Consider the following 25,721-nt stretch of genomic DNA (forward strand, 5'->3'; position numbering starts at 1 on the left):
AACTAAGGAACCATAATGTTTATTAAACTATGCATGATTCAATCAAAATGGAATGTAAGATAAACTAATATAGTTTTGGATCGTACATGGTCAAAATCCATTAGTTGTGTGATGTGTTTTGTGATAGGTGAATCACATGACAATGATACTTAGGTAAGGGTTATGTGACTCCCCCCCCCAATTAAGACTATTGTTTCTTCAAGGATTGGTTGGAAAAGAATTCGATAGTCGGCTAGTTCATGCTCTCAAATCAAATTTGGTGCATCCTAAAAAGGAGTCGATAAATTTGATCAAATATTCCTTTAAAGCATTGACTAAAAAAAAATAAAAAAATAACATGCATGTATGCCTAATTTTTCCTCAAAATTTATAACCAAATGATTACTTAAACTAGGGGTAGACAGAACACCCATATGATTTTACATTCTAGTTAGTATTAGATAAGAGGCAAATTAAGAACAAAATATCCTTTTAATGCAAAGATAAACTATACATATCATTTATACGAAAGGTAAAGTGACAATTCAAAAAAGAAGATCTAAAAATTTCATAACATAAAAAGCCATTGATAATAGTGCTTATCATTGACCTACTCAATGTCATGTTATGTTCATCACCTTCAAGCTAGTTCAATTTCTAAATATGTGAAGTGGAGAAAAACTAGTCATTTTATTTGACCAATTTTGATTGTATTTATGAATCCTTAAGTTTGACTAATATTGACTTGTTGGTGGCTTTAGACTAGGCATATAAAAGTTGCTCATGATGTGTGCCATTATTTCTCTTGGTTGCCTATGTTCCAAGGGGTATCAATGGGACCCCTTCTTATATAATAAACCAAGTTAAAGACATCATTATTATGGCCATTCATAGTTAGAAATAGCTATAAATCAACATACTTTAATAATTATGAGTAAACATATTGTTGATGATGAGTATAATGTGCATCATCATAAGTGTAAAAAGTTTGTTTCTAGTGAACAAAACACAAAGAATATTCTAGCAAATGACTAAAAGAGTGCTATATTTATTGAATTTTGGGAGGTCATTATAAAATATTTATAAACATTATCCATGACATTCTTAATATTTTGTCACAACATATAATTATAATAAATAATGAACATTTTTATCATAAAAAATTGATAATATGACCTCTTGGTCAACCTCCCAATAGACATTTGTGATCCAACAATGGTCAAGTGGAGACTCCACGACCATGTTGTGTTGATATTGGTGATTGGCGGCAATCATTGTTAGTTATATTTTGGTTCACAAATATGAATATAAGACGTTATATGTAAGAATCATATGAACATTGCACGATTATTGACCAAATTTAAAATATGTAAATTGGCAAGAATATTTGTGAGATGATTCACTCTATTTTTGATGGACTTGATAAAAGCATACCGTAATGTCTACTTTTCAGAGATGAGCAGCTTGATAAAAGATATGTCGTAGGAGGTGCATCGTCTTATAGATTTTCAAAATTTTTGGAGCAAATCATAGAATAGCGAATATCGTTCACTTTTATCTTTTTCCTACGAGTCAATGACTATTAGAGCTTTTACTTTGAAATTACAAAAAAAAAAAAAAAAGTTGTCCTATCATTAGAAAATTGTATGAATAATAATTCAAATGAATAAGCCAAAATGAGCCATAATTCAAACCTTCAACATCATCTTGTCATGCATGTTTTGTTTTAATTTAAAGATCATATGTGATGTATTATATTTTACTTATGTTAAGAAAGATGGAGATAGACTTAGGCTTTGTTTGAGACGGTTTTTTTATGACTTCTTAAAATTTTTGTACTAAAATTTCGTTTTAAGAGTATTAAAATTCCGTCCCAAATGAAGTCCTAAAAAGACTTGATTAGAAAATACTAGAAATGACCTTTCTTTATTAAATTTAGATGATAATTTGATTCTTAACAGATCATAATGAGAAAAAATGATTCATGTAGCCGACCCCACATAATGTAATAAAGACTTGTTGTTGTTATTGTTGGTAAATATCATATGTATTCACTCATTCAATTTCGATGATTGGGCTGAGCCTTGATTCAATGGTAAAGATGTAAATCATCTCCCATTTGGTCTGCACTCCAATTGTTTAACCGAAAAAAAAAATCTATATTTGGGTAAAATTAGAAAGAAAAAAAGAACAAATAAATAAAATATATTATTATTTTTAAATTGTTATAGAGGAACTAAGGAACCAGAAACCTCTTAGCATAACCTAATGGCGGCGATGAGGAGCGTTCTGCTGAAGCACTTGAGGGTGAAAGCAGGATATCCTCTTCGATCGCCGGTGACGTTCTCTTTCTCCCAACTCATCTGCCGCCACTTCTCGGAGGAAGTCAAGGGCTCGTTCCTGGACAAATCTGAGGTCACCGATCGGGTCATCACCGTGGTAAAAAACTTCCAGAAGGTTGACCCCTCTAAGGTAACCCGTCACTTCCCCTTCCTCCTCATCGTTTTTCTTTTACCCGAACCGAATTGAAATGGAGCATTTGGTGCAATTGCTGGTCTTGAAGCGGGTTGTTTCATATTTCAAGTAATCTTGCATGCTGTTTTCTGTTCTATTATTTTTTTAGTGTTTGGCAACTTGCATTCGATAATTAGTCGTGTTGGCTGGAAGTCCTCTTTTTAAGTTCATGTTTGGAGCTTTTTTACCAGAAGAACTTTCTTTAGCTTGAAGTTTATTGAAACAATTTGATGTGATATGATTTTAGTTATCTGTTGCGGATGAGCAGCACGGTTATAATGCGTTAAATAAGTTAGAAGGCAATTCGTGAAAGTTGTAATTTCTTCTGCAAATAGATTTTTTCCTGTTCATTGCTTTAAATGAGCAGTTAGGGATTCTTAAACTTTTCCAAGAATTTTTTCTTTAGAATGATGCTGCCTCCTTGAAATCGGAACCACGCACCAACCTCATTTAATATGAGAAGCCATTGGGAAATTTTGAGGAAGTTGATGCAACTATGGAATTATTTTATACACAGCCTCATGGATGCAGATGAATATCATATTTCCTTTCACAACTTTAAGCTTAAAATTGAATCCTTTTGTTTTGGGTGCTAAGATTATCCAATTAATTTCCCGTTTTCTTTTATCTAGTTATGTGAATGGGAAAAGAAAAGGACTCTTTTGCTTAGTCTATGATTAAGTAGATTCTGTAACATAATAGTAAGGATGACCAGGCTACAATTAAGCTTGTTGTGAAGCAAAATTTCTTGTAGAATTTTGTTCTATTTCTGACACACTGTCATTATCAGCCTTACCCCAACTATTTTGGGTTGCTTTTATGAATAATCATCTTCTAGTAGTTCTTGCTAAATGTTGCTCGAGCTGTTAAACTTTTTTCTAAACCATTTGAAAAACCTCTACCCATGTTACCTAAGGCATACCCATTACCTTTTTCATCTATCGACTTTAATTTTATGTACTCATTTAATAAGTCTAACTACAAGTATCCATCTAACTGATGTTTGCACATAACTCATGTTCGGCTCATTTGCTAAATAATGAGCTGCACAAACACAATATTTGGTTCGCTTTGTTAATTTACTTAAGACAAACAATGCTTAATTCTTTTCTATTTGATTGGAGATCTATTATTAAATATTAATAATTTTTGTGAATTTTGGTGAAAATAATGCAAAGAATAAAGCATGGTGTAGTGGTTGTTTATGATGTTAAGTGTTGCCCTTATGTGGCGAGGTTTTAAGCATGATTCTTTCTTATCTTTCTTTTTTATTTAAAATAGTAAAATTACTCTTTTATTTGATATAATTATTTTTGTGTGCATATATTCACGAACAACTCAAACAATATCAAACTAAACACACATAAAGAAATATCAATTATTAATGAACACAACCCAAACATGAACAATAAAAAAATTGCGAAGCAAACTCAAACATAGCTCCATTTGTTTATGTGTGGCTCAATTACAGTTTTAGGTGCAATTCTACCCTTTATAATTTATGTTCAAATCTCTTTAGTATATTTTCTTTTATCTTAGGTGCTGCTCGTATCTTTCTAATATAATAACTTCTTATTCTAATTTTGTCACCCATATATCTTAAAATTCTCTTTTTAACCATTATCAACTTAGCAATCAATAAAAATTTCACTGCTCAACACCTAAATCCATCTAACATAACCAAACTAATTGTTATTTTATAAAATTTATTATTAATTTTCCATGATATTCTTTTATCACTTAATACTCCTTAGGTACCTCTATTCTTATACAACTTTTTTTATTTGTAAGATTTTTTGAGTTTTAAGTGGTGCGCAATATATTCACTTCATATAGTGAAATTTTTTATTCTAAAATGTTAGGAATGATGAGGCGATGTATCTTGATTGCCTTATTTTTAGACTCTAGAATTGTTTTTGGGTAAATTGAACTTAAATTTAATCCAAACCAATATAAAGTAGTCAACCATCATACTGACTAAAATTGATATAAGTCGATGTCACCTAGTCTATGGAGGAAAGTTGTTCTCGTTAGAGCCGATCAATTGGGTATTATAAAATCAATTGGATATTATAAATTGCAACTTTTGATTCAATAAAAAATTTAGACGGCAAGTTTCAAATTTAAGATTTCAATTTTCTTCCTTATTATTCCCCCCCACCCAATATAAAGTAGCCAACCATCATACTGACTAAAATTGATATAAGTCGATGTCACCTAGTCTAAGGAGGAAAGTTGTTCTCGTTAGAGCCGATCAATTGGGTATTATAAAATCAATTGGATATTATAAATTGCAGCTTTTGTTTCAATAAAAAATTAAGACGGCAAGTTTCAAATTTAAGATTTCAATTTTCTTCCTTATTATCCCCCCAACCAACCTGTCAGTCTCTCGTTTTCTCTATTTGCGAGTTGCAATTGGGAAGGACAGTGGCTCCCAACCCACCTCCACCTTGTTCTTTCTTTCTCTCTCTCTCATAAATTGAGATCCCCTATACAAGGCTTCTCATGCAATCAAATTCCATTTGGATAAAAATTGCAGCTACTTGGAGAGAATAATGGAAAAGGAAGGGAACTACCCACGGGTTGGTCCATAATTCCTTTCCAGCTTACATCTATAAGACTCTTGGTTATTTTGTTATGTGTGGAATCTGATTGTGTTGATCAATTTGGTTGTTATGTTGTTTTGAACCTCAATGCTTGTCGTGTTCGTTTTTTTTAGTACAACACCCAAGCGCTGCGTACCTGAGCGCCCCTCGACGCTGTGTCCCTGTGAGCCCCAGCCTTGAACAACAGAGAGCAGAGCACCACAACAGTATAGATACGATGCTGCAACGGTGCAAGACAGAGGTTTGAGCGCCGCAGCGCTGTGAGATGGAATGGATGATTTTCTTTCTCGTTTTTCTGAAGGGTTGCATCCCTTGGAGTTATGTTACTTGGTTTTCTCTTGTATTTTGAGTTTTTATACATTGAGAACGGTTTATGTGAGAAGAGTTGCAAGGAGTGAGTGAGAGAGAAGAGACACATGTACTTATCTCTCCCAATTTTCATAGTGAATTTCTTCGTGTGGTGTGGCTCTGTAGTTTTTCCCTATTTTAGATTTTTCCATGTTAAATCCTAGTGTCCTTGACTTTTCCGTTGCTTTTACTTTCTTGCTTGTTTCATCATTATTGTGTTTACTCCTCCTCATCTTCCCCAACATATTTGACCTATCTTTGATTGTTGGGCTCATTGGATTTTAGATCAAGTGTTTGTTTTTAGGATTACCATATTTCTTGGACTAGTTGGAGCAGGCTTTACTTACCCATGTCTTGCATTGGGGAAGTATATTAATACTTGATACTATTTAGCCTAGGTATGAGGGCTTATAAAATGGTCTTCCCACAACTAGCCAATGCACAACAAACAGGGTATTAAGTTTGCTACTATTATTGATTGGACTACTTTTTAATTCATTTATCTTATGTTGGAGCATACCCATTAAAGGAGAAAGTAGGCATCTAGATAGCATGCTGAAATCTCATAAGGCGAAGGCAAGAGGCGAGGCTGACACCTCTTTCAAATATCACACAAAATGATGACACAACCTAACTAAACTTCATAAAGTTTTTGGTTTTTTTGCATGGTATATAATATTGATTATTGAAAAGTAAAACATCGGTTCTAAATTCAAGAGCTGTATTATATGTAGCATAAAAGTGAATATCCAAATTTATAGTATGCAAATACAAGAACTCACAAACATACTTTGTACATTAGTAAATTTTTCATAGTTTTATTCTCAAGAATAAATATAATAGCACAAGTCCATAATTTCTAAGGTTATTATGGAAATAAATGGAAGATTTTATTAATTTAATTCACCGTTGATTCTAGACAACAAATAAATAGTTTCCTAAACATAAACGGTCATAAAGTTAAAACAATAAGACATGATCTGAATATTTGAATTCAATTTATAATTATATTTAATGATACACAAAGAAGGAAAGAGCAATGCCTTGAATCATTGAGCTGGGTGAGGGTACACAAAAGAAAAGAATAATTCCTTGGATCGATGACTTGGATGAAAGTATAAATAAAAGCTCTGCAGACGGATGCTTGTATGGATTCCAACGACCTTAATTTTGGTAGCAGATATCAAGCATACCCAACTTGGAGTTCAGACTTTCTAAGTTGCTGCGGTAAATGAACTTGGTGAGCATATTATCTATTTGAAGATTTGAAGGAGTGTAAACAAGTTGGAAAGTGTTTTCATCAATCATTTCGTTTATGAAATAACAATCAATCTCTATATACTCATTCCAAGTATTTCTTTGCAATTCTAGTGGTAGCTTTATTGTCATATAATAATTTAATTGGACTGTTTGATGGTCCTTTTAATTCTTGTAGCATTCAATCTGATCATATATTTTTAATAAATTTATTGTGAGATAGCCTTGAATTTTGCTTCAGCATTGTTTCGGACCACAACAATTTATTTCTTATTTCTCCATGTGGCTAATTTTTCTTATACATATGTGTAATATCCAATAGTTGATTTGCTTTAACTTATTGAACTTGCCCAATCTACATTAGCGAACACTTTCACACCTCTGTTGTGGGTTTCCTAAATATAGTCGTTTGCTAAGATTGTTTTTCAAATATTGAAGTATATAAAAAGCAACCCCAATATGTGTTTTTGCGGGATTACTTATGAATATGATGGACATGCTAACTGAGAAATAACTATTTTGTTTGGTAGATAAATTAATTTTCCCTCAAGTCTATGATATCTTCCTTCATAAGTCGGAGAACTTTTATCCTCAGTTACCATTTTAGCATTTGGGTTCATAGGGGGTGTCCATTGGCTTACATCTCATAATTCTAGATTATTAGAAGATCAATAACACGCTTCCGTTGTGATATAAAGATTCTGCTCTTGATTGGGTAATTTTCATGTCAAGTAAATATCAAGCTATCTCAAATTATAATATCAAATTATTTTGCCAAAATATTCTTGAAGTTGGTAATTTCTCTCTCATCATTTCTATTATGGATAATATCATCAACATAAATAATCAATTTGACAGTTTGGTAATTTGATATAGTGTGAACAGTTTGGCATTGAGAGAATCCATACTTAAGCACCCTTATGATTGACTAAACTTTATACATGGTGATCGTTTAAGTCCATATAAGATTTTTTGGAACTTATAAACTTTGCCAATGTTGACTTGACTCTCAAGACAAGGGGAAAATCATATAATACTTCATCAAAGTTATAATGCAAGAAAACATTTTTAATATCAAGTTGGTGTAGGAGCTAATCTATAGGTTTGTTACAAGGGAATGAAGGGATAGGAGTACTTAAATATAGTTCAGTTTAACAACCGGGTCAAATGTCTCCTTGTAGTTTGTCTTATTGGACTAAGTGAAACTCTTTGCGATCAGCCAATTTTTTTATAGATTTACACTTTCATCAACGTTGTGTTTAATGGAGAAAAATTCATTTACATTTGACTAATCTATTCATTTTGGAAGTTTATTAATTTCTCAGGTGCCTTTTTTTTCAAGGGCATTAATCTCTTTCATTACAAAGCACTTCCACTGAGGCTACCCAGGAGTTTCTTTAATATTTTTTAGAATTTAAATCTCTATTAGTGATGTGATAAGGGCATAATAGGTAGGAGCTAACTTTCCATATGGCCCAAAATTATTGATAGGATGCTTGGTATAAGATTTAATATCTTTCTTGATTGCAATAGGTTGATCAAGATCATTCAGAGCTGGGTTTGTGTTAGACTAGTTCACAGGATATCGGTCCAGCCGGCCCAAGGGGGGCCGGCTCAACTTGTTTATAGGAGGCGGACTCCTTCCGCCTCCTTTGCTGTGTCCGCCCAAACATGCGGGCCCCACTCCTATTGATTTGAAATTCAAACGGTGGGTGCGGTTTAGGCTTGGGAGGGAAAATTGTTTAGGAAATATTTTGTATTCAAGAGGATGAGGGGGATTAGGCAGTTTTTTATGTTTGGATTGATTGAGATTAGGGTTTATTGGAGGCTTGGGCTCTAGACAATCTTGTCTAGAGATTTGGGAGAGACGATCCTCCTCTCGAATTGAGGATCTCTTGTATCTTTGTTTGGTTCTTGTTTCCCTTTGATTGTTATAAGATTTTGCTCGTTTTCTCGTCGTTTTACTAATTATTGATTAGGTTTGCTTGCGAACTCAAGTAAATCCGATAGGATTACTTGCGAACTCAAGTATTTCCTATCAAATTGGTATCAGAGCAAGTCGTGGGACCGATGGAGGGCCGTTTTCGGCTAATTTCATCGGTGATTTTTTGCCCGGAAGGAAGGGAGATTGCTATTTTTGGAGTTCCAAATCCAGATTTTTTGTTTCTACAAACTTCGGATTGTGATGACGGCCAAAAAAGTGGATGCTCTGGAGGAAGGCTTGAAGGAGAGATGAATCAAATCAAAACGATGGTGGAGGAAAGAATTTCTTCCATGGAAGGGCAAGTTGCCGATCTACGGTATATGATGAAAAAGATGTTAGAAATTCAAAACCAAACGGCGGCTTCTGTGGCAAAAAGAAAGGAATGAAAAAGTATGAATTCTGAAATTCTTAGGGAGGAAGAGGAGAAACATGGGGTGCACCTAGCACTTGGGAGATGGTGAACAAAATAATAGAACATTTTCAAATTGAAAAGAAGAGGGGATTTTGATGGGGGTTTGGGCTATAGCAGGGCAAGGGAAGACTGACAAACATGGGGTGCACCTAGCACTTGGGAGAGGGGAAACTATGGAAGAATCAGTGGCAATGAGGGTGAACAGAAGGTGAGGAAGTTGAAGATGCCCATATTCGAAGGAGAAGATGCGTATGGGTGGATTTACAAGGCGGAGAGATACTTCGCCGTCAATGGGTTGAAGGAGGAGGTGAAGTTGATCGCAGTCGGATTCTGCTTGGAAGGAAAAGCCCTGTCGTGGTATCATCTGAGAGAATAGAGGAGGCCTATCAGGAACTGAAGGGAATTCAAAGACTGCATAATAAAACATTTTCAAACTGACCGGGGAGGAGATTTCTATGAGCAGTTTTTTGCTCTGACACAGGAGAGATCGGTAGCATACTACCGGGAGCAGTTAAGCACCTAGCTAGCAGGTTGGAGCGACTCTCATATACAATATTGGAGGGAAATTTCATGAAAGGACTGAAGGCGGAGATCCGAGCAGCAGTGAAGGTTTTGATGCCCCGTGATTTGGGGGAGGCCATAAAGTTGGCCCAACTGGTGGAAAATCAGAGGAATTTGGAGAAGGGAGCTAGGATTAGCAGCACCGGGGGCACTTACAGGATGATGACCACTCATCTAGCACCTAAAAGTCCTGCAACATGAGGGATTCGAGAGGCCACCAAGGAGAAGACAGGAGGGGGAAGCAGGGGATATTTTAAGCGGGTGACGGAGAAAGAGATGCAGGAGAAGAGGGCTAAGGGGTTGTGCTTCAGGTGCGATAAAAAATACATGCCGGGGCATCGGTGCAAGGAATGAACTCTTCAGGTTCTCAACATCTGTGATGATGAGGAAATTGAGGAGGGAGATGAGGAGGAGACAAAGGAGGAGATGGAGGAGAAGCTACACTTGGATTTGGCTGAGGTTTTTTTGAACTCAGTGGTTGGATTCACTACGAATCACACCATGAAGATGAAGGGAGATATAGAGGACAGGGAGGTGGTGGCGCTGATTGATAGTGGGGCTACTCATAATTTCATTTCCACCCAGGTCATTGACCAACTGAGAGTGAGATTGGTGGATACCAACTGTTACGGGGTGATGATGGGTACGGTGAAGGTGGAGAAAGGTCAGGGGATTTGCAGAGGAGTGCAACTGACGATCCAGGGGATACAGGTGTGGGAAAATTTTCTTCCGCTAGAGCTTGGGAGTACTGACGTCTTCCTGGGGATGAAATGACTGCAAACTTTGGGAGACACCAGAGTGAATTAGGGAGCACTCACGATGGAGTTGATGGTGGATGAAAGGAAGATGGTGATAAAGGGAGATGCGGGGCTTTCCAAATTCCTGGTTTCTCTTAAAACGATGGTGAAGGACATTTAGTTGGCGGGCGAAGGGTATTTGGAGGAGTTGCACAGTTTGGAGGGAGTGAGATTGGAAGAGGGAGGAGACATACCCCTCTCCATTCAGCCATTGATTCAACAGTTCCAAGTGGTTTTTCAGCCACCTCAAGGATTGTCGCCCCAGAGAGAGCAGGAGCATGCCATAGTGTTGAAGGAATGAGTGTCGCCCATCAGTGTACAACCTTATTGCTACCCTCAGTTCCAGAAGGATGAAATCGAAAGGTTGATTAGAGAGATGCTGGAGGTAGAGATCATCAGACCCAGCATCAGCCCTTTCTCTAGCCCCGTTCTGTTGGTGAAAAAGAAGGATGGCAGCTGACATTTTTGTGTGGGCTACAGAGCACTCAACAAGGAAACTGTACTTGACAAGCTTATTATACTTGTCATTGACGAGCTGTTAGATGAATTGAGTGGGACCGTGATCTTCAGCAAGATAGATTTGAAATCAGGTTACCATCAGATCCGGATAAAGAAGGACGATGTACCCATGACGGCCTTCAGAACTTATGAAGGACATTATGAGTTCCTGGTGATATCATTTGGCCTCAGCAATGCTCCTGCTACTTTCCAGGCCCTTATGAATAAAGTTTTCAAACCTTATCTCAGACTATTTATTTTGGTATTCTTTGGCGACATCCTGTTCTACAGCAGGATAGAGGAGGAGCACTGGGAGCATTTGAAAAGGGTGTTTGAGGTATTGCAGGAGCACTAGCTGAGGGCTAATTTAAAGAAATGCTGCTTTGCACAAGCCAGCGTAGAGTACTTGGGTAATGTGGTATCAAAAGAGGGGTGACAACAGATCAGTCCAAAATTGAGGCAATGCTAAAGTGGTCAATGCTGAAAAATCTGAAGGAGCTGAAGGGATTTATGGGACTGACAGGTTACTACAGGAGGTTCGTTAAGGGGTACAGCTCTATAGCATGGACACTCACTGAGCAGTTGAAGAATGACAGATTCCTATGGGGGGAGGCAGCCACATCAGCATTTGAGAGCTTGAAGAAGGCGATGACTATGGTGCAAGTCCTAGCTTTGCCAGATTTCACTCAGACCTTCATTGTGGAGACATATGCGTCTGGGTACAGGCTGGGTGTAGTGCTTATGCAGAGTCGTAGGCCCATTGCCTATTTCAGCCAGGTATTGACTGCTAGAGTTTGGTTGAAATCAGTTTATGAGAGAGAATTAATGGCCATTGTGTTGACCATCCAGAAGTGACGACCCTACCTACTTGGGAGACATTTCATTGTCAGGACAGATCATCAAAGCTTGAAATACCTGCTAGAACAATGGATGGTGACAGAGGAACATCAAAGGTGGCTGTCCAAGTTGCTCAGGTACGACTTTGAGATCCACTATAGGCCTGGAGTGGAGAATAAGGCGGCATATGCCTTGTCCATATGCATGGGTGAGCTGCAGACAGTGGCACTATCTGTTCCGTTGATGCTTGACTGGGAGGCCATTAGAGAGGAAAGTGCTAGAGATGAAGGTTTGGAAAAGATCAGGTCAGAATTATTGAAAGAAGAGGGTAGCCACCCAGGGTACTCATTGGAGGGAGACAAACTGCTATATCAGGGGAGATTGGTGATGCCCCGGACCTCGATCCACATCCCATACTTACTCCAGGAGTTTCATGGAAGCGCGGTGGAGGGCCATTCAGATGTACAGAAGACATACAGGAGGCTAGCGGCGGAACTGTACTGGAAGGGGATGCGTAAAGATGTAGAGGAGATGGTAGCCACATGTGAGATATGTCAAAGAAATAAGTACCTGGCTATGTCACCAGGAGGACTACTACAACCGTTAGCTCTACTAGGCAGAGTGTGGGAGAAGATATCTATGGACTTTATAGATGGGTTGCCCCACTTAGAGGGGTTCACGGTGAATTTAGTGGTGTTGGATAGGTTGAGCAAGTATGCACACTTCATTCCCCTCCGACATCCTTACACAATAGTGACCATGGCTTTAGCCTTCATCAGGGAGGTGATTAGATTATATGGAGTACCTGAGGCGATAATGTCGGACATAGATAAGGTATTCCTCAGTCATTTTTAGAGAGAGTTGTTCAGGCTACAGGGGACGGTTCTAAAGAGTAGTACAACTTACCACCCACAGATGGATTGCCAAACGGAAGTAGTGAACAGGAGCTTGCAGACTTACCTGAGATGTTTTGTATCGGAGACACTCAAGCTTTGGGCTAAGTGGCTATCATGGGGTCGAATACTGGTACAACACTTCTTTTCACTCAGCTTATCAGATGAATCCATTCAAGGTGTTGTACGGAAGGGATCCTCCCCACTTGATACACTTTGGGAGTAGCAGTACCTCAGTTGCTTCAGTTGAGGAGTACTTGGAGGAGAGAGATAGAGTGTTAGAAGAGCTGAAGAGAAATCTACTAAGAGCTCAACAAATTATGAATAAACAAGCTGATGGGCATAGGAGGGACATCCAGTTTGAAGTGGGGGAGAGGGTGTTCTTGAAGCTCCGACCCTATAGACAGAAGACAGTCGCCAACAGGAGGAATGAGAAGCTGGCTCCAAGGTACTTTGGGCCTTATGAAGTGCTGGAGAAGATCAGAGCAGTTGCATATCGGCTAAAACTACCATCAACAGCGACGATACATATGATTTTTCATGTATCACAGTTGAGAAAGGCCATTGGAGACTATACAGCCCACCCCGAGTTATCGGCGACACTTACAGAGGATCTAGAGGTGATTCTGGAACCCTTGGAGCTGTTGGGGGTTCGATAGAAAGAAGATGAGATTAAGGAAGTGTTGATCAAGTGGAAGAACATCCCTGACTACGAGGCCACATGGGAACCTTACGAGAGGGTGAAACATCAGTTTCTTGATTTTCACCTTGAGGACAAGTTGGTTCTTTGGGAGGGCGGTATTGTTAGACCAGTTCACAGGGAACCGGTCCAGCTAGCCCAAGGGGGGCTGGCTCAACTTGTTTATAGGAGGCGGACTCCTTCCGCCTCCTTTGCTGTTCGCCTAAACAGGCGGGCCCCACTCTTGAATTGAAATTCAAACGGAGGGGGCGTTTAAGGCTTGGGAGGGAAAATTGATTAGGAAATATTTTGTATTCAAGAGGATGAGGGGGATTAGGGAGTTTTTTTATGTTTGGATTGATTGAGATTAGGGTTTCTTGGAGGCTTGGGCTCTAGACAATCTTGTCTAGAGATTTGGGAGAGACGATCCTCCTCTCGAATTGAGGATCTCTTGTATCTTTGTTTGGTTCTTGTTTCCCTTTGATTGTTATAAGATTTTGCTATCATTTGTTTGTTCTTCCACCACGAATCTTTCATTTTCTCGCTATTTTACTAATTATTGATTAGGTTTTCTTGAGAACTCAAGTAAATCCGATAGGATTACTTGCGAACTCAAGTATTTCCTATCAGTTTGTGGTTATTTTACTGATATAGGGTTGAGAGGTCTCTATATTTAATTTAAAATCATGGTTTTGTGCAAGAGCTGATTAAATCTTTTACCCCTCTTTTAAATTTTTGGTCTTCTGGAGTATACAATAATTTCCCTGGTGGTGATATTATGTATGGAATCCGAAGGTTGCCTTTTGGTTTTGGAAAAAAATAAAATACAAGAATGATGGCTTTTATTTGAACTGATATGAAGGTTTGGAATGGGTCAATAGCTGCTTGGTTTCCCAAAGTTTGTGTTCCCTAGAATTCTCTCTTTGATTATCAGCTTTGGTATTAAAGGGTTTCGAAGAAGGTAACATCAATGGTGGTATATAATTTTTTGTGGATGCTGAATGACAGTTATACCCTTTTTTTAGTGAGTACCCAAAGGAAAAAAAACATTTAAAGTATAGGTTTAAGTTTTCTGTGATGTTAAGGATGTATGCAGCTTAAGGAGGTGCATCCAAATGTTTTGGTTGGAATTGATGAGATGATTTAGGCATGAGTGTATGTTTGAGGATAAGTTGACAATGAGTGCATGCAATTGATGTGAAATCCTGTAGTTAGCACAACTTCCCCCAATAATGGTTTGGAACATGTTAAGCAAGCATGATCGGTTGTGCTACTTTCATAAGTCATCTAATTTTTCTTTTGAAAACTCCATTTTTTTGTGGAGTGTTGATACATGTGCAACGATTGACAATCCCTTGATCCATACATAGGGAGGACCTAATGGTAAAGCGACCGTACTCATGCTTTTTGTTAGTTTAAAGCATTTGAATTTTAGGTTGGAATTGAGTTTGCACTATCTTATTGAAATTTTGAAATATGCTGCTAACTTTATATTTATCTTTCCTAAGTAATAACCATTTTACTCTAGAATAATCATCAATAAATGCACCAAACCATCTTGAGCTGGTGATATTGTTGACCTTAGATGATCCTCATACTTCACTAAGTATAGGGAAGCAAGATGGGTTGGCTTGCACATATGACTAGGGAAATAGTTGTGATTAGGTTTGGATAACTGACAAATTTCATATTAATAAGATTCTAAAATTTAATTGAACTTTTATGTACAAGAAATTTAAATGACTTAAGAGATAATTCTACAACATGATGACATTCTTATTATTAATGATGGAAGATGAAATTGGACTTTTTTTTTTATGCCTGCCAATTGGGTTGTTTTTAGAGGAGTTAGAGACCATCAATTATATTGGCACTACCAATCTTTTCCTCTAATCTAAAGACTTAAAATTCATACATGCTTGGGTGGAAGTTAGTAAGATAATTAAGGTCCTTTATAATTTTGCTAATGAAAAGAAGGTTATAATCCAATTTTAGAACATGAAGCGCATATTTAAGGATGATATCATATTAAAAATACAAGAGATCCAATGCCAGCAACTATAGAAAGTGATTTATCTGCAATTCAAACAATCAGTTTTCAGAGCATAATTTATATTCATGGAAAATCATAACTTCACCAAAAATGTAATAAAACACTTGAGTTGATAATTCATGGCCTTGCTTTTCTCGATGTATTAAGCAGTGTGTTTAGAGACTTCACTTTTTCTAATAGCAACAGTTGAGCTCATCACAAATCTAAGAGTTTGAATGGGTTTTTGAGATTTTGGCGGTTACTGAGGTAATTTTTGATGGAATTCATTAATCTTTTTCTACATTGTGTCCTATTGAGCGTCAAATTCTTATTTAAAACTAATAAAGAAAGTCATTTTTAATATTTTCTTATCAAGTCTTTTTATGTCTAACTCTCACTTTTTGAAACATAGGTCGGATCTAACACATCTACTCTTCTAGCAGTGTTGTTGAAGGTCGACATTTGACATGACTAGATCATTTAAGGGGACTCTCTGTAATCTTATATGAGTTATGCATACCTTTTCACATATATAATCATTTCGTATTCTATCTCTAAGTGTAAAGCATATAGATCTTTAGTACCTTTAGTATTACAAAAAGAAGGAAAGAAAGATGCTGAATTGGTGTGTTGGATAAAGCTACAGAAAGAAGGAAAAGATAATGCCTTAGATCCTATATCACTAAAAGATCCCATCCTTTCATTTAAAAAAGAATTTAACCGTTAAATTTGTTTTTAATTAATTATATTTATCAAATTTGAATTTTACCTCAAAAAAAGCAGGATAACTATTAAAATAATGGGTTCAATTCCCCAAAATAGTGAATTTGAAATTTATAGCAAATTTGCTTCCAATCCAATAAGTTGAATAGGGTTTTAAATTACAACATTTCAAGAAATTTATATTTTCTTGCAGAATTTGATTTGTGTCAGACCAAATGAGTCTTAGACTACTTTAAGCTTAGTAAGTTGCGCAAGCTGATCTTATCAAGCTAGGTAGAAAGCTCACTTTTAAAATGAAGTCAGTCGCCATTGTTTGGCTTCTAGCATGATTATTTTCATTCTTTTGATAAAAAATATAAGATGGCACATAGTAGTAACGAGGCAACTCATCCTTTCTTAAACTTTGCTATGAACAATTATATTACAACTTTTAGGTTGGGATTCAATTATTGATTCATGCTTATCATTTGTGAGAACTTGCTTTGACCTAGAATTGGATTCGACACCTCAGTGCATTTTTAGTAAATCCATTCAAATCTTGGATTTATGAAATTTGGGTTTGGTTAATATAGCCAAATATTGGTTTTATGAAAGCCTAAAAAATGTATTCAAATGGATTTAACCTTCAATCCAACCTAAATATTGCTTTAATCAGACGGGCAAACTTGTAATCCCATCAAATTTAGATTTATGAAATTAATAACTTAAGAAACCCTCAGAAAGTCATTTGCCTATATTTATCTTAAATTCAATTTAAATCATGCAAACCAAACAGCCCCAAAAGTCAGTCCAACATGAACAAGTCTAGCTTTCCATGTTGTTGATACTGTCGTTGGAGCTTTATATACGAGTCATCTTTCTATTTTTATGTTACTAACTAGCTAGTACAGAGTTTTTGTGTTTAGAATTCCTACCAATTACTGTGACATGCCTTTCCAATCATATACTTGCCTATCTGGATTTTGGTCCAAATACTTACTGCGGAATTAATGAATGGTGAATACCTTCTTAACTCACGTGTTCTGCAAATAAAAAATCCTACAAGTATCGTCATTAAGCTAGTGATATATTTTGAGGAAACAAAAGAAGCGAGAATTACCATATTATCATAAACTCATTTGGTATGTTTCTTTGTTATTCATGTTGTCGCAGAGATTATTAAAGTATTATATACTCTAGTGACAAGAATGCTGCATGATAAAAAATAAAAAAAAAAGAAAAAAAAAGAAAAAAAAGAATGCTGCATGATGTGTCTTCCTGCGATTTCCCCTTTATTATGAGATATGGCCCGCCTATTTCGTCTCCCTTGTGTTCCTTTTATTTTGGTTATTTGCAATTTTGCGTTCTTGTAGTTCGCTTGCTCTGTGCGCTTGATGCTTGCGGTTTGTGAGATTTTTGACTTGGCAATGACACACTCATGTGAGATTTCTATTTAACAGATTTGATATCTTTGTGGTTCTCTATTTGCTGATTTTTTAATTGTAAGTTTTAATATTTAATAATTATAAAAATGGGGTCTAAGGTCCGTAAAAGAATATTCTACTTGTTTTCTTTGATGAAATAAATTTCTATGGATTTTATCTATTTATACTAGCATGCAACCTTATTTTGTTTTATTTGATGGTCTCTTATATTACTTGTTTTTATCCTCAAATTTTTAGTTATTGATCTGAATAAATGATTCAATTTGATACAATCTGCTTTTTGTTTGAGTCACGTTTTCCAATCAATTGTTTGGTTTTTCATGCCTCCATATTTCTATACATTATTTTTTACAAAAAAAATTAAATTATTGATTGTGTTGGAGTTTGAATGATTAGTTGTTTAAATTATTTCCTTGAAAGTATGCGGGCGTGGTCTTGTGCATCTCATTGTAGATGAGCATGAGGAAGGCCAAAACCTTAAGACATATTTCATTAGATATTGTATCAAAGCATGGTTGCATCATGATGTTTTCTTTGATGTGGGTTTGAATAACTATATTTGTCAATAAAACATCAAAATATGAATAATTTATGATTCTAGATAAATTCAACATGATTATTATGAGGTTTAAAATTAGGTTCCTACATTCCATGAGAGTTATAAGGTTAGGGAATTTTCAAACGGAATCGATAATATAGAAGATTTTGAAAGTTAAAATGTCTCATTCCCATTGACTTGAACTTGCTAAAATAAAATGAAGAGGATGTGCTCAATATTATTGTCAAAGTTTTGTTGTTGAATTTAGATGAGCTGATATGACATAAATTTAAAGAACAATATTTACCGGCTAGTGAATTTGGACATCAACTGCATGATCAATTAAAAAACTTTAAATATGATTGTTATAGTGGGTTTAAATATTATTTAAGGTTTAAAAAGGCTGGCAATAAAATATTATTTGCCTCTAAATTAGTATGTTATTATTACTGTTTCACTAAAGGCCTCAGGCTAGAAATTAAGAAAAAAATGAGCTATACTTCAACAAAAAATATTAAATGAGGCTTTATACTAAGCTCTCTATATTATGGAATAGTATAATCTGTTAGACTGGTCCCTAGTGGACCGGCCCAACCCCAACCGGCCTCTTTGAAGAGGCCGGTTCTTTGCTACAGGAGGAGGGGCTGCAGCATATGGAGAGAGGAATGAGTGGGACACACTAGGGATTCAAATTCAAAGGAATTGGAGGCAAAGGAGGGGGCGGCAAGGGCAAGGGAGTAATTTGGCTTTAAATAATTAATTGTATGTTTTAACTTTTAAGTATGGGAGGAGGGATTATGGTTAGGGTTATGCTTGAATATTTTTCTCTTGGAGTTCTCTTTAGTGTGTTGGGCTCTAAACTCTTCAATCTAGAGATTGGGAGAGAATGATCCTCCTCTCGAATTGAAGATCAATTATATCTTTGCTTCTATCTTGCTTTACTTTGGTTTCCATCATCCAAATTACTGTTTTTTGTTTTTTTCCACCGAAGTTTTTTTCGTTTTTTCTCGTTGTTTTTTATCGATTATTGTTAGGATTGCTTGCGAACTCAAAGTATTCCCCTTAGGGTTACTCGCGAACTCAAGTATTTCCTATCAAATTGATATCAGACCAAGTCTTGGGACCTTCTGTGGGCTGATTTTGGCGAATTTCAGTTGCTGATTTTGGGCCGGGAAAGGAGAAAATTGTTGTTTTTGTGATCCAAATCAAGAATTTTTTAATCTACAAAAAATTCGGATAAAGATGGCGGCCAAGAAGGTAGATGCGCTGGAAGAAAGGCTTGAATAAGATATGAACTAAATCAAGACAATGGTGGAGAAAAGGATTTCCTCCATGGAAGGACAAGTAGCCGATCTCCAGGACATGATGAAGAAAATGTTGAAAATCCACAACCAAACGACAGCTTCCTTGGAAAAAGGGGTGGAAGGGAAAAACACGAATTCTGAAATTCATAGGGAGGGAGAAAGAAGGAAACCCTATCTGGATCCTTTCCAGAGGGAGGATAGAGGAGGTAGGTATGGGGAAAGGCATCGGTATGGAGGGGCGGAGCAAAGAGGTGCTGATTGGGAATGCCGGGAGGGACATTATGGCCACCAAGGTGCTGAATTTGATGGAAGGAGGGGAATTCAAAGGGGGTCTGAGTTATGACAGAGCAGGGGAAGACCGGGAGACTGATACGCCTTAGGTTTTGACAATTTCGGTTTTGCCCTAATTTCCCCCCAAAAAAGAGGAATTTCTCCACCAAAACCAAAGAAGAACAATCACAAGAGGGTTGAGATGAGAAGCAAAAACCTTTGCATAAGAAAACCAAGAGAAAACAAGATAAGTTTGTCCACTTCGAGAAGAACAAGATCTCCCACAAGAAAACCCTAGAAAAGAGCAAGAAGGAGGCTAAGGAGAAAATCTAGAGATTGGGAGAGAATGATCCTCCTCTCGAATTGAGGATCAATTATATCTTTGCTTCTATCTTGCTTTACTTTGGTTTCCATAATCCAAATTACTGTTTTTGTTTTTTTCCACCAAAGATCTTTTCGTTTTTTCTCGTTGTTTTTTATCGATTATTGTTAGGATTGCTTGGGAACTCAAAGTATTCCCCTTAGGGTTACTCGCGAACTCATGTATTTCCTATCAAATTGATATCAGACCAAGTCTTGGCTGATTTTGACGAATTTCAGTTGCTGATTTTCGGCCGGGAAAGGAGCAAATTGTTGTTTTTGTGATCCAAATCCAAAAATTTTTAATCTACAAAAAATCCGGATAAAGATGGCGGCCAAGAAAGTAGATGCGCTGGAAGAAAGGCTTGAAGAAGATATGAACCAAATCAAGACAATGGTGGAGAAAGGATTTCCTCCATGGAAGGACAAGTAGCTGATCTCCAGGACATGATGAAGAAAATGTTGAAAATGCACAACCAAACGACAACTTCCTTGGAAAAAGGGGTGGAAGGGAAAAACACGAATTCTGAAATTCATATGGAGGAAGATGAGGTGGAGATCGTGGAGGGAGAAAGAAGGAAACCCTATCTGGAGCCTTTCTAGAGGGAGGATAGAGGAGGTAGATATGGGGAAAGGCATGGGTATGGAGGGGCGGAGCAAAGAGGTGCTGATTGGGAACGTCGGGAGGGACATTATGGCCGCCAAGGTGCTGAATTTGGGAGGGGAATTCAAAGGGGGCCTGAGTTATGACAGAGCAAGGGAAGATCGAGAGACATGGGGAGGGCCAAGCACTTAGGAAAGGGGGAGCTATGGAGGAATAATGGGAAATGGGGGGATCATAAGGCGAGGAAGCTGAAGATGCCCATAGTCGAAGGGGATGATGTTTATGGGTTGGAAGGCACTTCTCCGTCAATGGGCCAATGGAAGAGGAGAAACTGACAATGGTAGGCTTATGTTTGGAGGGAAAAGCGCTGTCATGGTACCAATGGAGAGACCAGAGGAGACCCATCAGAAGCTGGGGAGAATTCAAGGACTACATAATAGAACATTTCCAAACCGATCGAGGAGGAGATGTCTATGAGCAATTCTTTGCTCTAGTGCAGGAGGGATCAATAGCAAACTACCATAAGCGGTTTAAGCACCTGACCAATAGGGTGGAGCGATTATCAGATAATGTATTGGAGGGCAACTTCATGAAGGGGTTGAAGGCAGAGATCCGAGCGGCAGGTTATGAAGTTAGCATAACTAGTTGAAAATCAGAGGAATCTAGAAAAGGGAGCCATGAGTAGCAGCATAGGAGGCACTTACAGGATGACGACCATCCATCTAGCACCTAAGGGTCTTGCAAAAGGAGGAATTCGGGAGACCATCAGGGAGAAGACAATAGGAGAAACTTCAAGAGGCTGACAGAGAAGGAGATGCAGGAGTAGAGGACAAACAGTTTTTTTTTTCAGGTGTGATGAGAAGTATACTTGCAAGGACCGAACTCTTCAAGTTCTCATCGTCTGTGATGATGAGGAAACTGAGGAGGGAGGTGAGGTTGAGTTAGAGGAGGAGATGGAGGAGAAACTACATTTCGATCTGGCCTAGATTTCCCTGAACTCGGTGGTAGGATTCACTACTAATCATATCATGTAGGTAAAAGGGGGAGATAGAAGACGTGGAGGTGATGGTGCTGATTGATAGTGGAGCTACCCAAAATTTCATTTTCACTCAAGTTGTCGACCAATTGGGAGTGAAATTGATGGATACCGGGTGTTATGGGGTGATGATGAGTATGGGAAAGGTGGAGAAAGGCCAAAATTTTATTTTCACTCAAGTTGTCGACCAATTGAGAGTGAAATTGATGGATACCGGGTGTTATGGGGTGATAATGAGTATGGGAAAGGTGTAGAAAGGCCAAAGGATTTGTAGTGGAGTGCTACTGACTATCAAAGGGATTTATGTGAGGGAAGATTTTCTTGCACTGGAGTTACGGAGTACAAATGTCATCCTGGAGATGAAGTGGCTACAGACCTTGGGAGATGCCAAGGTTAATTGGGGAGCACTCGTGATGGAGTTGATGGTAGATGGGAGGAAGGTGGTGATAAGAGGAGATGCAGGGCTATCCAAATTCATGGTTTTTCTTAAAACTATGATGAGGAATATACAAGTGGTGGGTGAAGTATTTTTGGTGGAGCTGCACAGTCTGGAGGGATCTAGAGTGGAGAAGGGAGGGGACATAGTTTTAGGTTTGTGTCAAAGACACCCATATTATGGGCCAAGTGATTATTATGGGCTAAGTATTGATATAACACCTCATGTCATTCTGCTTCTCAGATGACCCCATTCAAGGTGTTATACGGAAGAGATCCACCCCACTTGGTGCACTTTTGGAGTAGAAGTACTCCAGTTTCTTAAGTGGAGAGTACTTGCAGGAGAGGGACATGATATTAGAGGAGTTGAAGAGACATCTATGAAGAGCTCAACAGATTATGAAGAAACAAACGGATGGGTATAGTAAGGACATCCAGTTAGAAGTTAGGGAGATGGTGTTCTTGAAGATCCGGCCATAAAGATAAAAGACAGTCGCTAACTGGAGGAACGAGAAGCTTGCTCCAAGTTACTTCGGATCTTATGAAGTTTTGGAGAAATTTGGAGCGATAGCATATGTAAAACTCCTACAGATTTCATTTTTTTGGGTGCAGTTAGTCTGTATGAATTGACCGTATTACGAACGCTCTTGAAAATCTATGTGGTTAGTCTGTACGAAGTGTCTGTATGAACTGAGTAAAATACAGTTTCGTCTGTACAAACCGTAAGTTCGTCTAGACGAACTGAACAAATTTTGTTGCCAGAGCCCATCGTCCAGGGACGAAGATCTATTATCGTTTGTACGATCTGTGTACAGAGGAGATCATCCCGGGACGAACGAGAAACATCGTCTGGACGATCGTAAATATCTTCTCTCTATTTAAGTGTCGTTTGAGATATTTTGAAGAGAGAGAAAGCTGGAGAGAAAGATAAGGAAAGAGAAAGGAAAAGCTTGGTTTTGGAGGCCGCGGTGCGATTTTCGTCCGACGCCGCTGTTAGAAGAATTTTGTCTCGCTATAAGGAATCCGAATCCTATTTCTGATTTCGAAGATTTCATATTTTCGTATTTTCTGCTCAGTTTTGTGTTTCCGTTATCGAAATTCTTGCATATCTTTGTATTGACGAAACTTTTACCGCGTAACTTTTGGTATATTGTTGAAATGATGATTTTGTACGATTTGAGTATTTTCTGGAAAGTTTTCACTAGGTATTTTGAATTCTGCGGAGTTTTTATCGAATAGAAAATTATCTAGATGTTGAAAAATATTGCTTCAGTACAATGAAAGTCTTCAAATGATGTTTTATTCGATTTCTAGTAATTTGGTAATTTTTTGAAACTGTGTATTTTGATCCTGTTTGGGATTTCTGTCGACTGTACGATATTTTAAAGATTATCTTCATTGTATATGACTGTGGATATATGAGTGAATCTACTACTATTATATTACTGAAAGACAAGTAAAGACTGGTTGAACCGTTGGTTGGAGATTGATTGACCTGTACAGGATGGTGGGCCGACAGACTTTCCTTTAAAAAAGGTTTGGCGTTATCTTCTATTGATCACGTGATATAACGATTGGGAGTTATAAGGAGATTACTGTGCCGACGGACAAGGGTGACGGCTCTATTTACTGTGCCAACGGATTACTAACATCGATACTAACCTTGAAAAACGCCTTAATAGCCAGTGATTGTACTTGTTGAGTAAGACTATTGTATTGAATTGTATGTTTAAAGTATTGTTCTTATGATTACCCTATGGATTTACTGATATTGAATTGATCTATTGTTACCGATTGATTTATTGATTACCGTACGAATTTACGGACATCGACAGATTTATTGATATTGAATTGATTTATTGATATTGAATGGATTTACTGACGGATTTACGGGTTTACTATTACTGTATGATTTTATTGATATTGCATACTGTACATGTCACTGGATACAAATACTGATAGGGATATTGATATTGCATTGATTCATTGATATTATGAATACCGATATTATTGATTCATCGATATTATGGATTCATTGATACACCGAATATTGATCTGCTATATGTGATACACTGAACACGTGATATAGAATATGTTTTTACTGTATTGATTTGATTTTAACTATTCTTATCGATATATTGATTTGATTGTTTTATATGATTTCATACCGATTGATATTATTGACTGGAGATTATTTTTTTATTCAATGATTTGATTGATTCTATTGATATGATATTGATTTAACTAATATTACTGATACGACGATTTCTCTATTGAATTGACTGATGTTAAAGATACGATGGATTCTTTTAAGAATTGACGTATGAAATGATTTATTGAGCATTATGGATTTTTCTACTGTTTACCGATTCTCCTACCGATGACTGTGGATTTTATTGATTATGCATTGATTACTGATTTTCGTAGCTGCATAGATTCAATGATCATGTGCAAGTGATTGTTATTGATTTGACTGATTGACATGCATATTGTTTCCGTACCGTGCTTTAATTTCAATTGTAGGTTTTTAGCGACCTGCTGGGCTTTTTGAAGCTCATTATATGTGGTTAATATTTTCAGGTCAGGGCAAGGGAGCAGGAGTGTGAGGTTGATCTGAAATCTTCAGGTTTTTGTTCCTTTTTGTTATAGTGATTATCTTTTGTACTCAGGACTGGATGGAATCGTGATTAAAGTGTAAATCCTGAGTATTGTAAATGAACTTTTGGGAATGAATAGAAATATTTACATGATGTTTTAATTATAGATTTTTGTTAGATTATTTATCACTGATTGATGTTTATAGATAGCTCTGGTAGTTGATGGTTTAAAGAATCGATTGAATAATTCTTCCCAATATTTAAAATTGCGTATTCGGGTATTGAGGCATTTTTCATTCATGAGGCGAGGCGTAAGCCTCAAGGCGTTTTGAGGCGTAAGCCTCAAAATCAAAAGATTGCGTAAACATAAAATGATAAATTTTTTATATACTAATGAGTGAATAATATAAAATATAAAAAAGCATAAGATATTAAGTGAAATCAAAATATCCCAATAATAAGACAACATGAAATATAATTCAACTCAAAATTCTTACTTTTCCAAATCCCAGTATTCTTTTCATTAACATATAATTTAAATTTTCAAAAAATAAATATCAATGACATATCACATAAGAACTCATAAGTCATTAGCATTGTCATCACTAAGGGGTTCTTCATTTGAATCATCATTATGATGAACTGCTCTCTCCCCTTCCTCCTCTCCTAAAGTGTCCAATGTCGGGCATTTACTTCAAGATTTATGTAAGTTTTAATATATATAGCTTGAGGCGTAAGCCTCATGCCAATGAGGCGAAAGGCGGGCCTCAAGGCGAGCCTCATATTGCGCAATTTTAAACCATGATTCTTCCAAGTTAGATCTTGGGGTTATCACAGCATATCGGCTGAAACTACCACCAACGTCGATTATACATCCGGTTTTCCATGTATCTCAGTTGAGAAGGACTATTGGAGATTATACAGCCAGCTCAGAGTTACCGGTGACACTTACTGAGGATTTAGAGATGACTCTGGAACTCTTAGAGTTGATGGGGGTTCGCCAAAAAGAAGATGGAACTAAGGAAGTGCTGAT

General features: G+C 37.0%; 1 protein-coding gene across 1 annotated transcript in view; it reads left to right on the forward strand.

Annotated features, from left to right (window-relative positions):
- The first annotated feature begins 2,206 nt into the window (after positions 1-2,206).
- LOC110114489 (acyl carrier protein 2, mitochondrial) overlaps positions 2,207-25,721 on the forward strand; it is a 35,220-nt gene continuing 11,705 nt past the window's right edge. The window contains exon 1 of the mRNA XM_020847387.2: positions 2,207-2,451. Within this exon, the coding sequence (XP_020703046.1) occupies positions 2,248-2,451 (204 nt within the window). The 5' untranslated portion in view covers positions 2,207-2,247. The remainder of the gene's footprint in view (positions 2,452-25,721) is intronic.

This window comes from Dendrobium catenatum, unplaced genomic scaffold (genome assembly GCF_001605985.2).
Source record: "Dendrobium catenatum unplaced genomic scaffold, ASM160598v2 fragScaff_scaffold_1608, whole genome shotgun sequence".
In the NCBI taxonomy this organism is placed as follows: Eukaryota; Viridiplantae; Streptophyta; class Magnoliopsida; order Asparagales; family Orchidaceae; genus Dendrobium; species Dendrobium catenatum.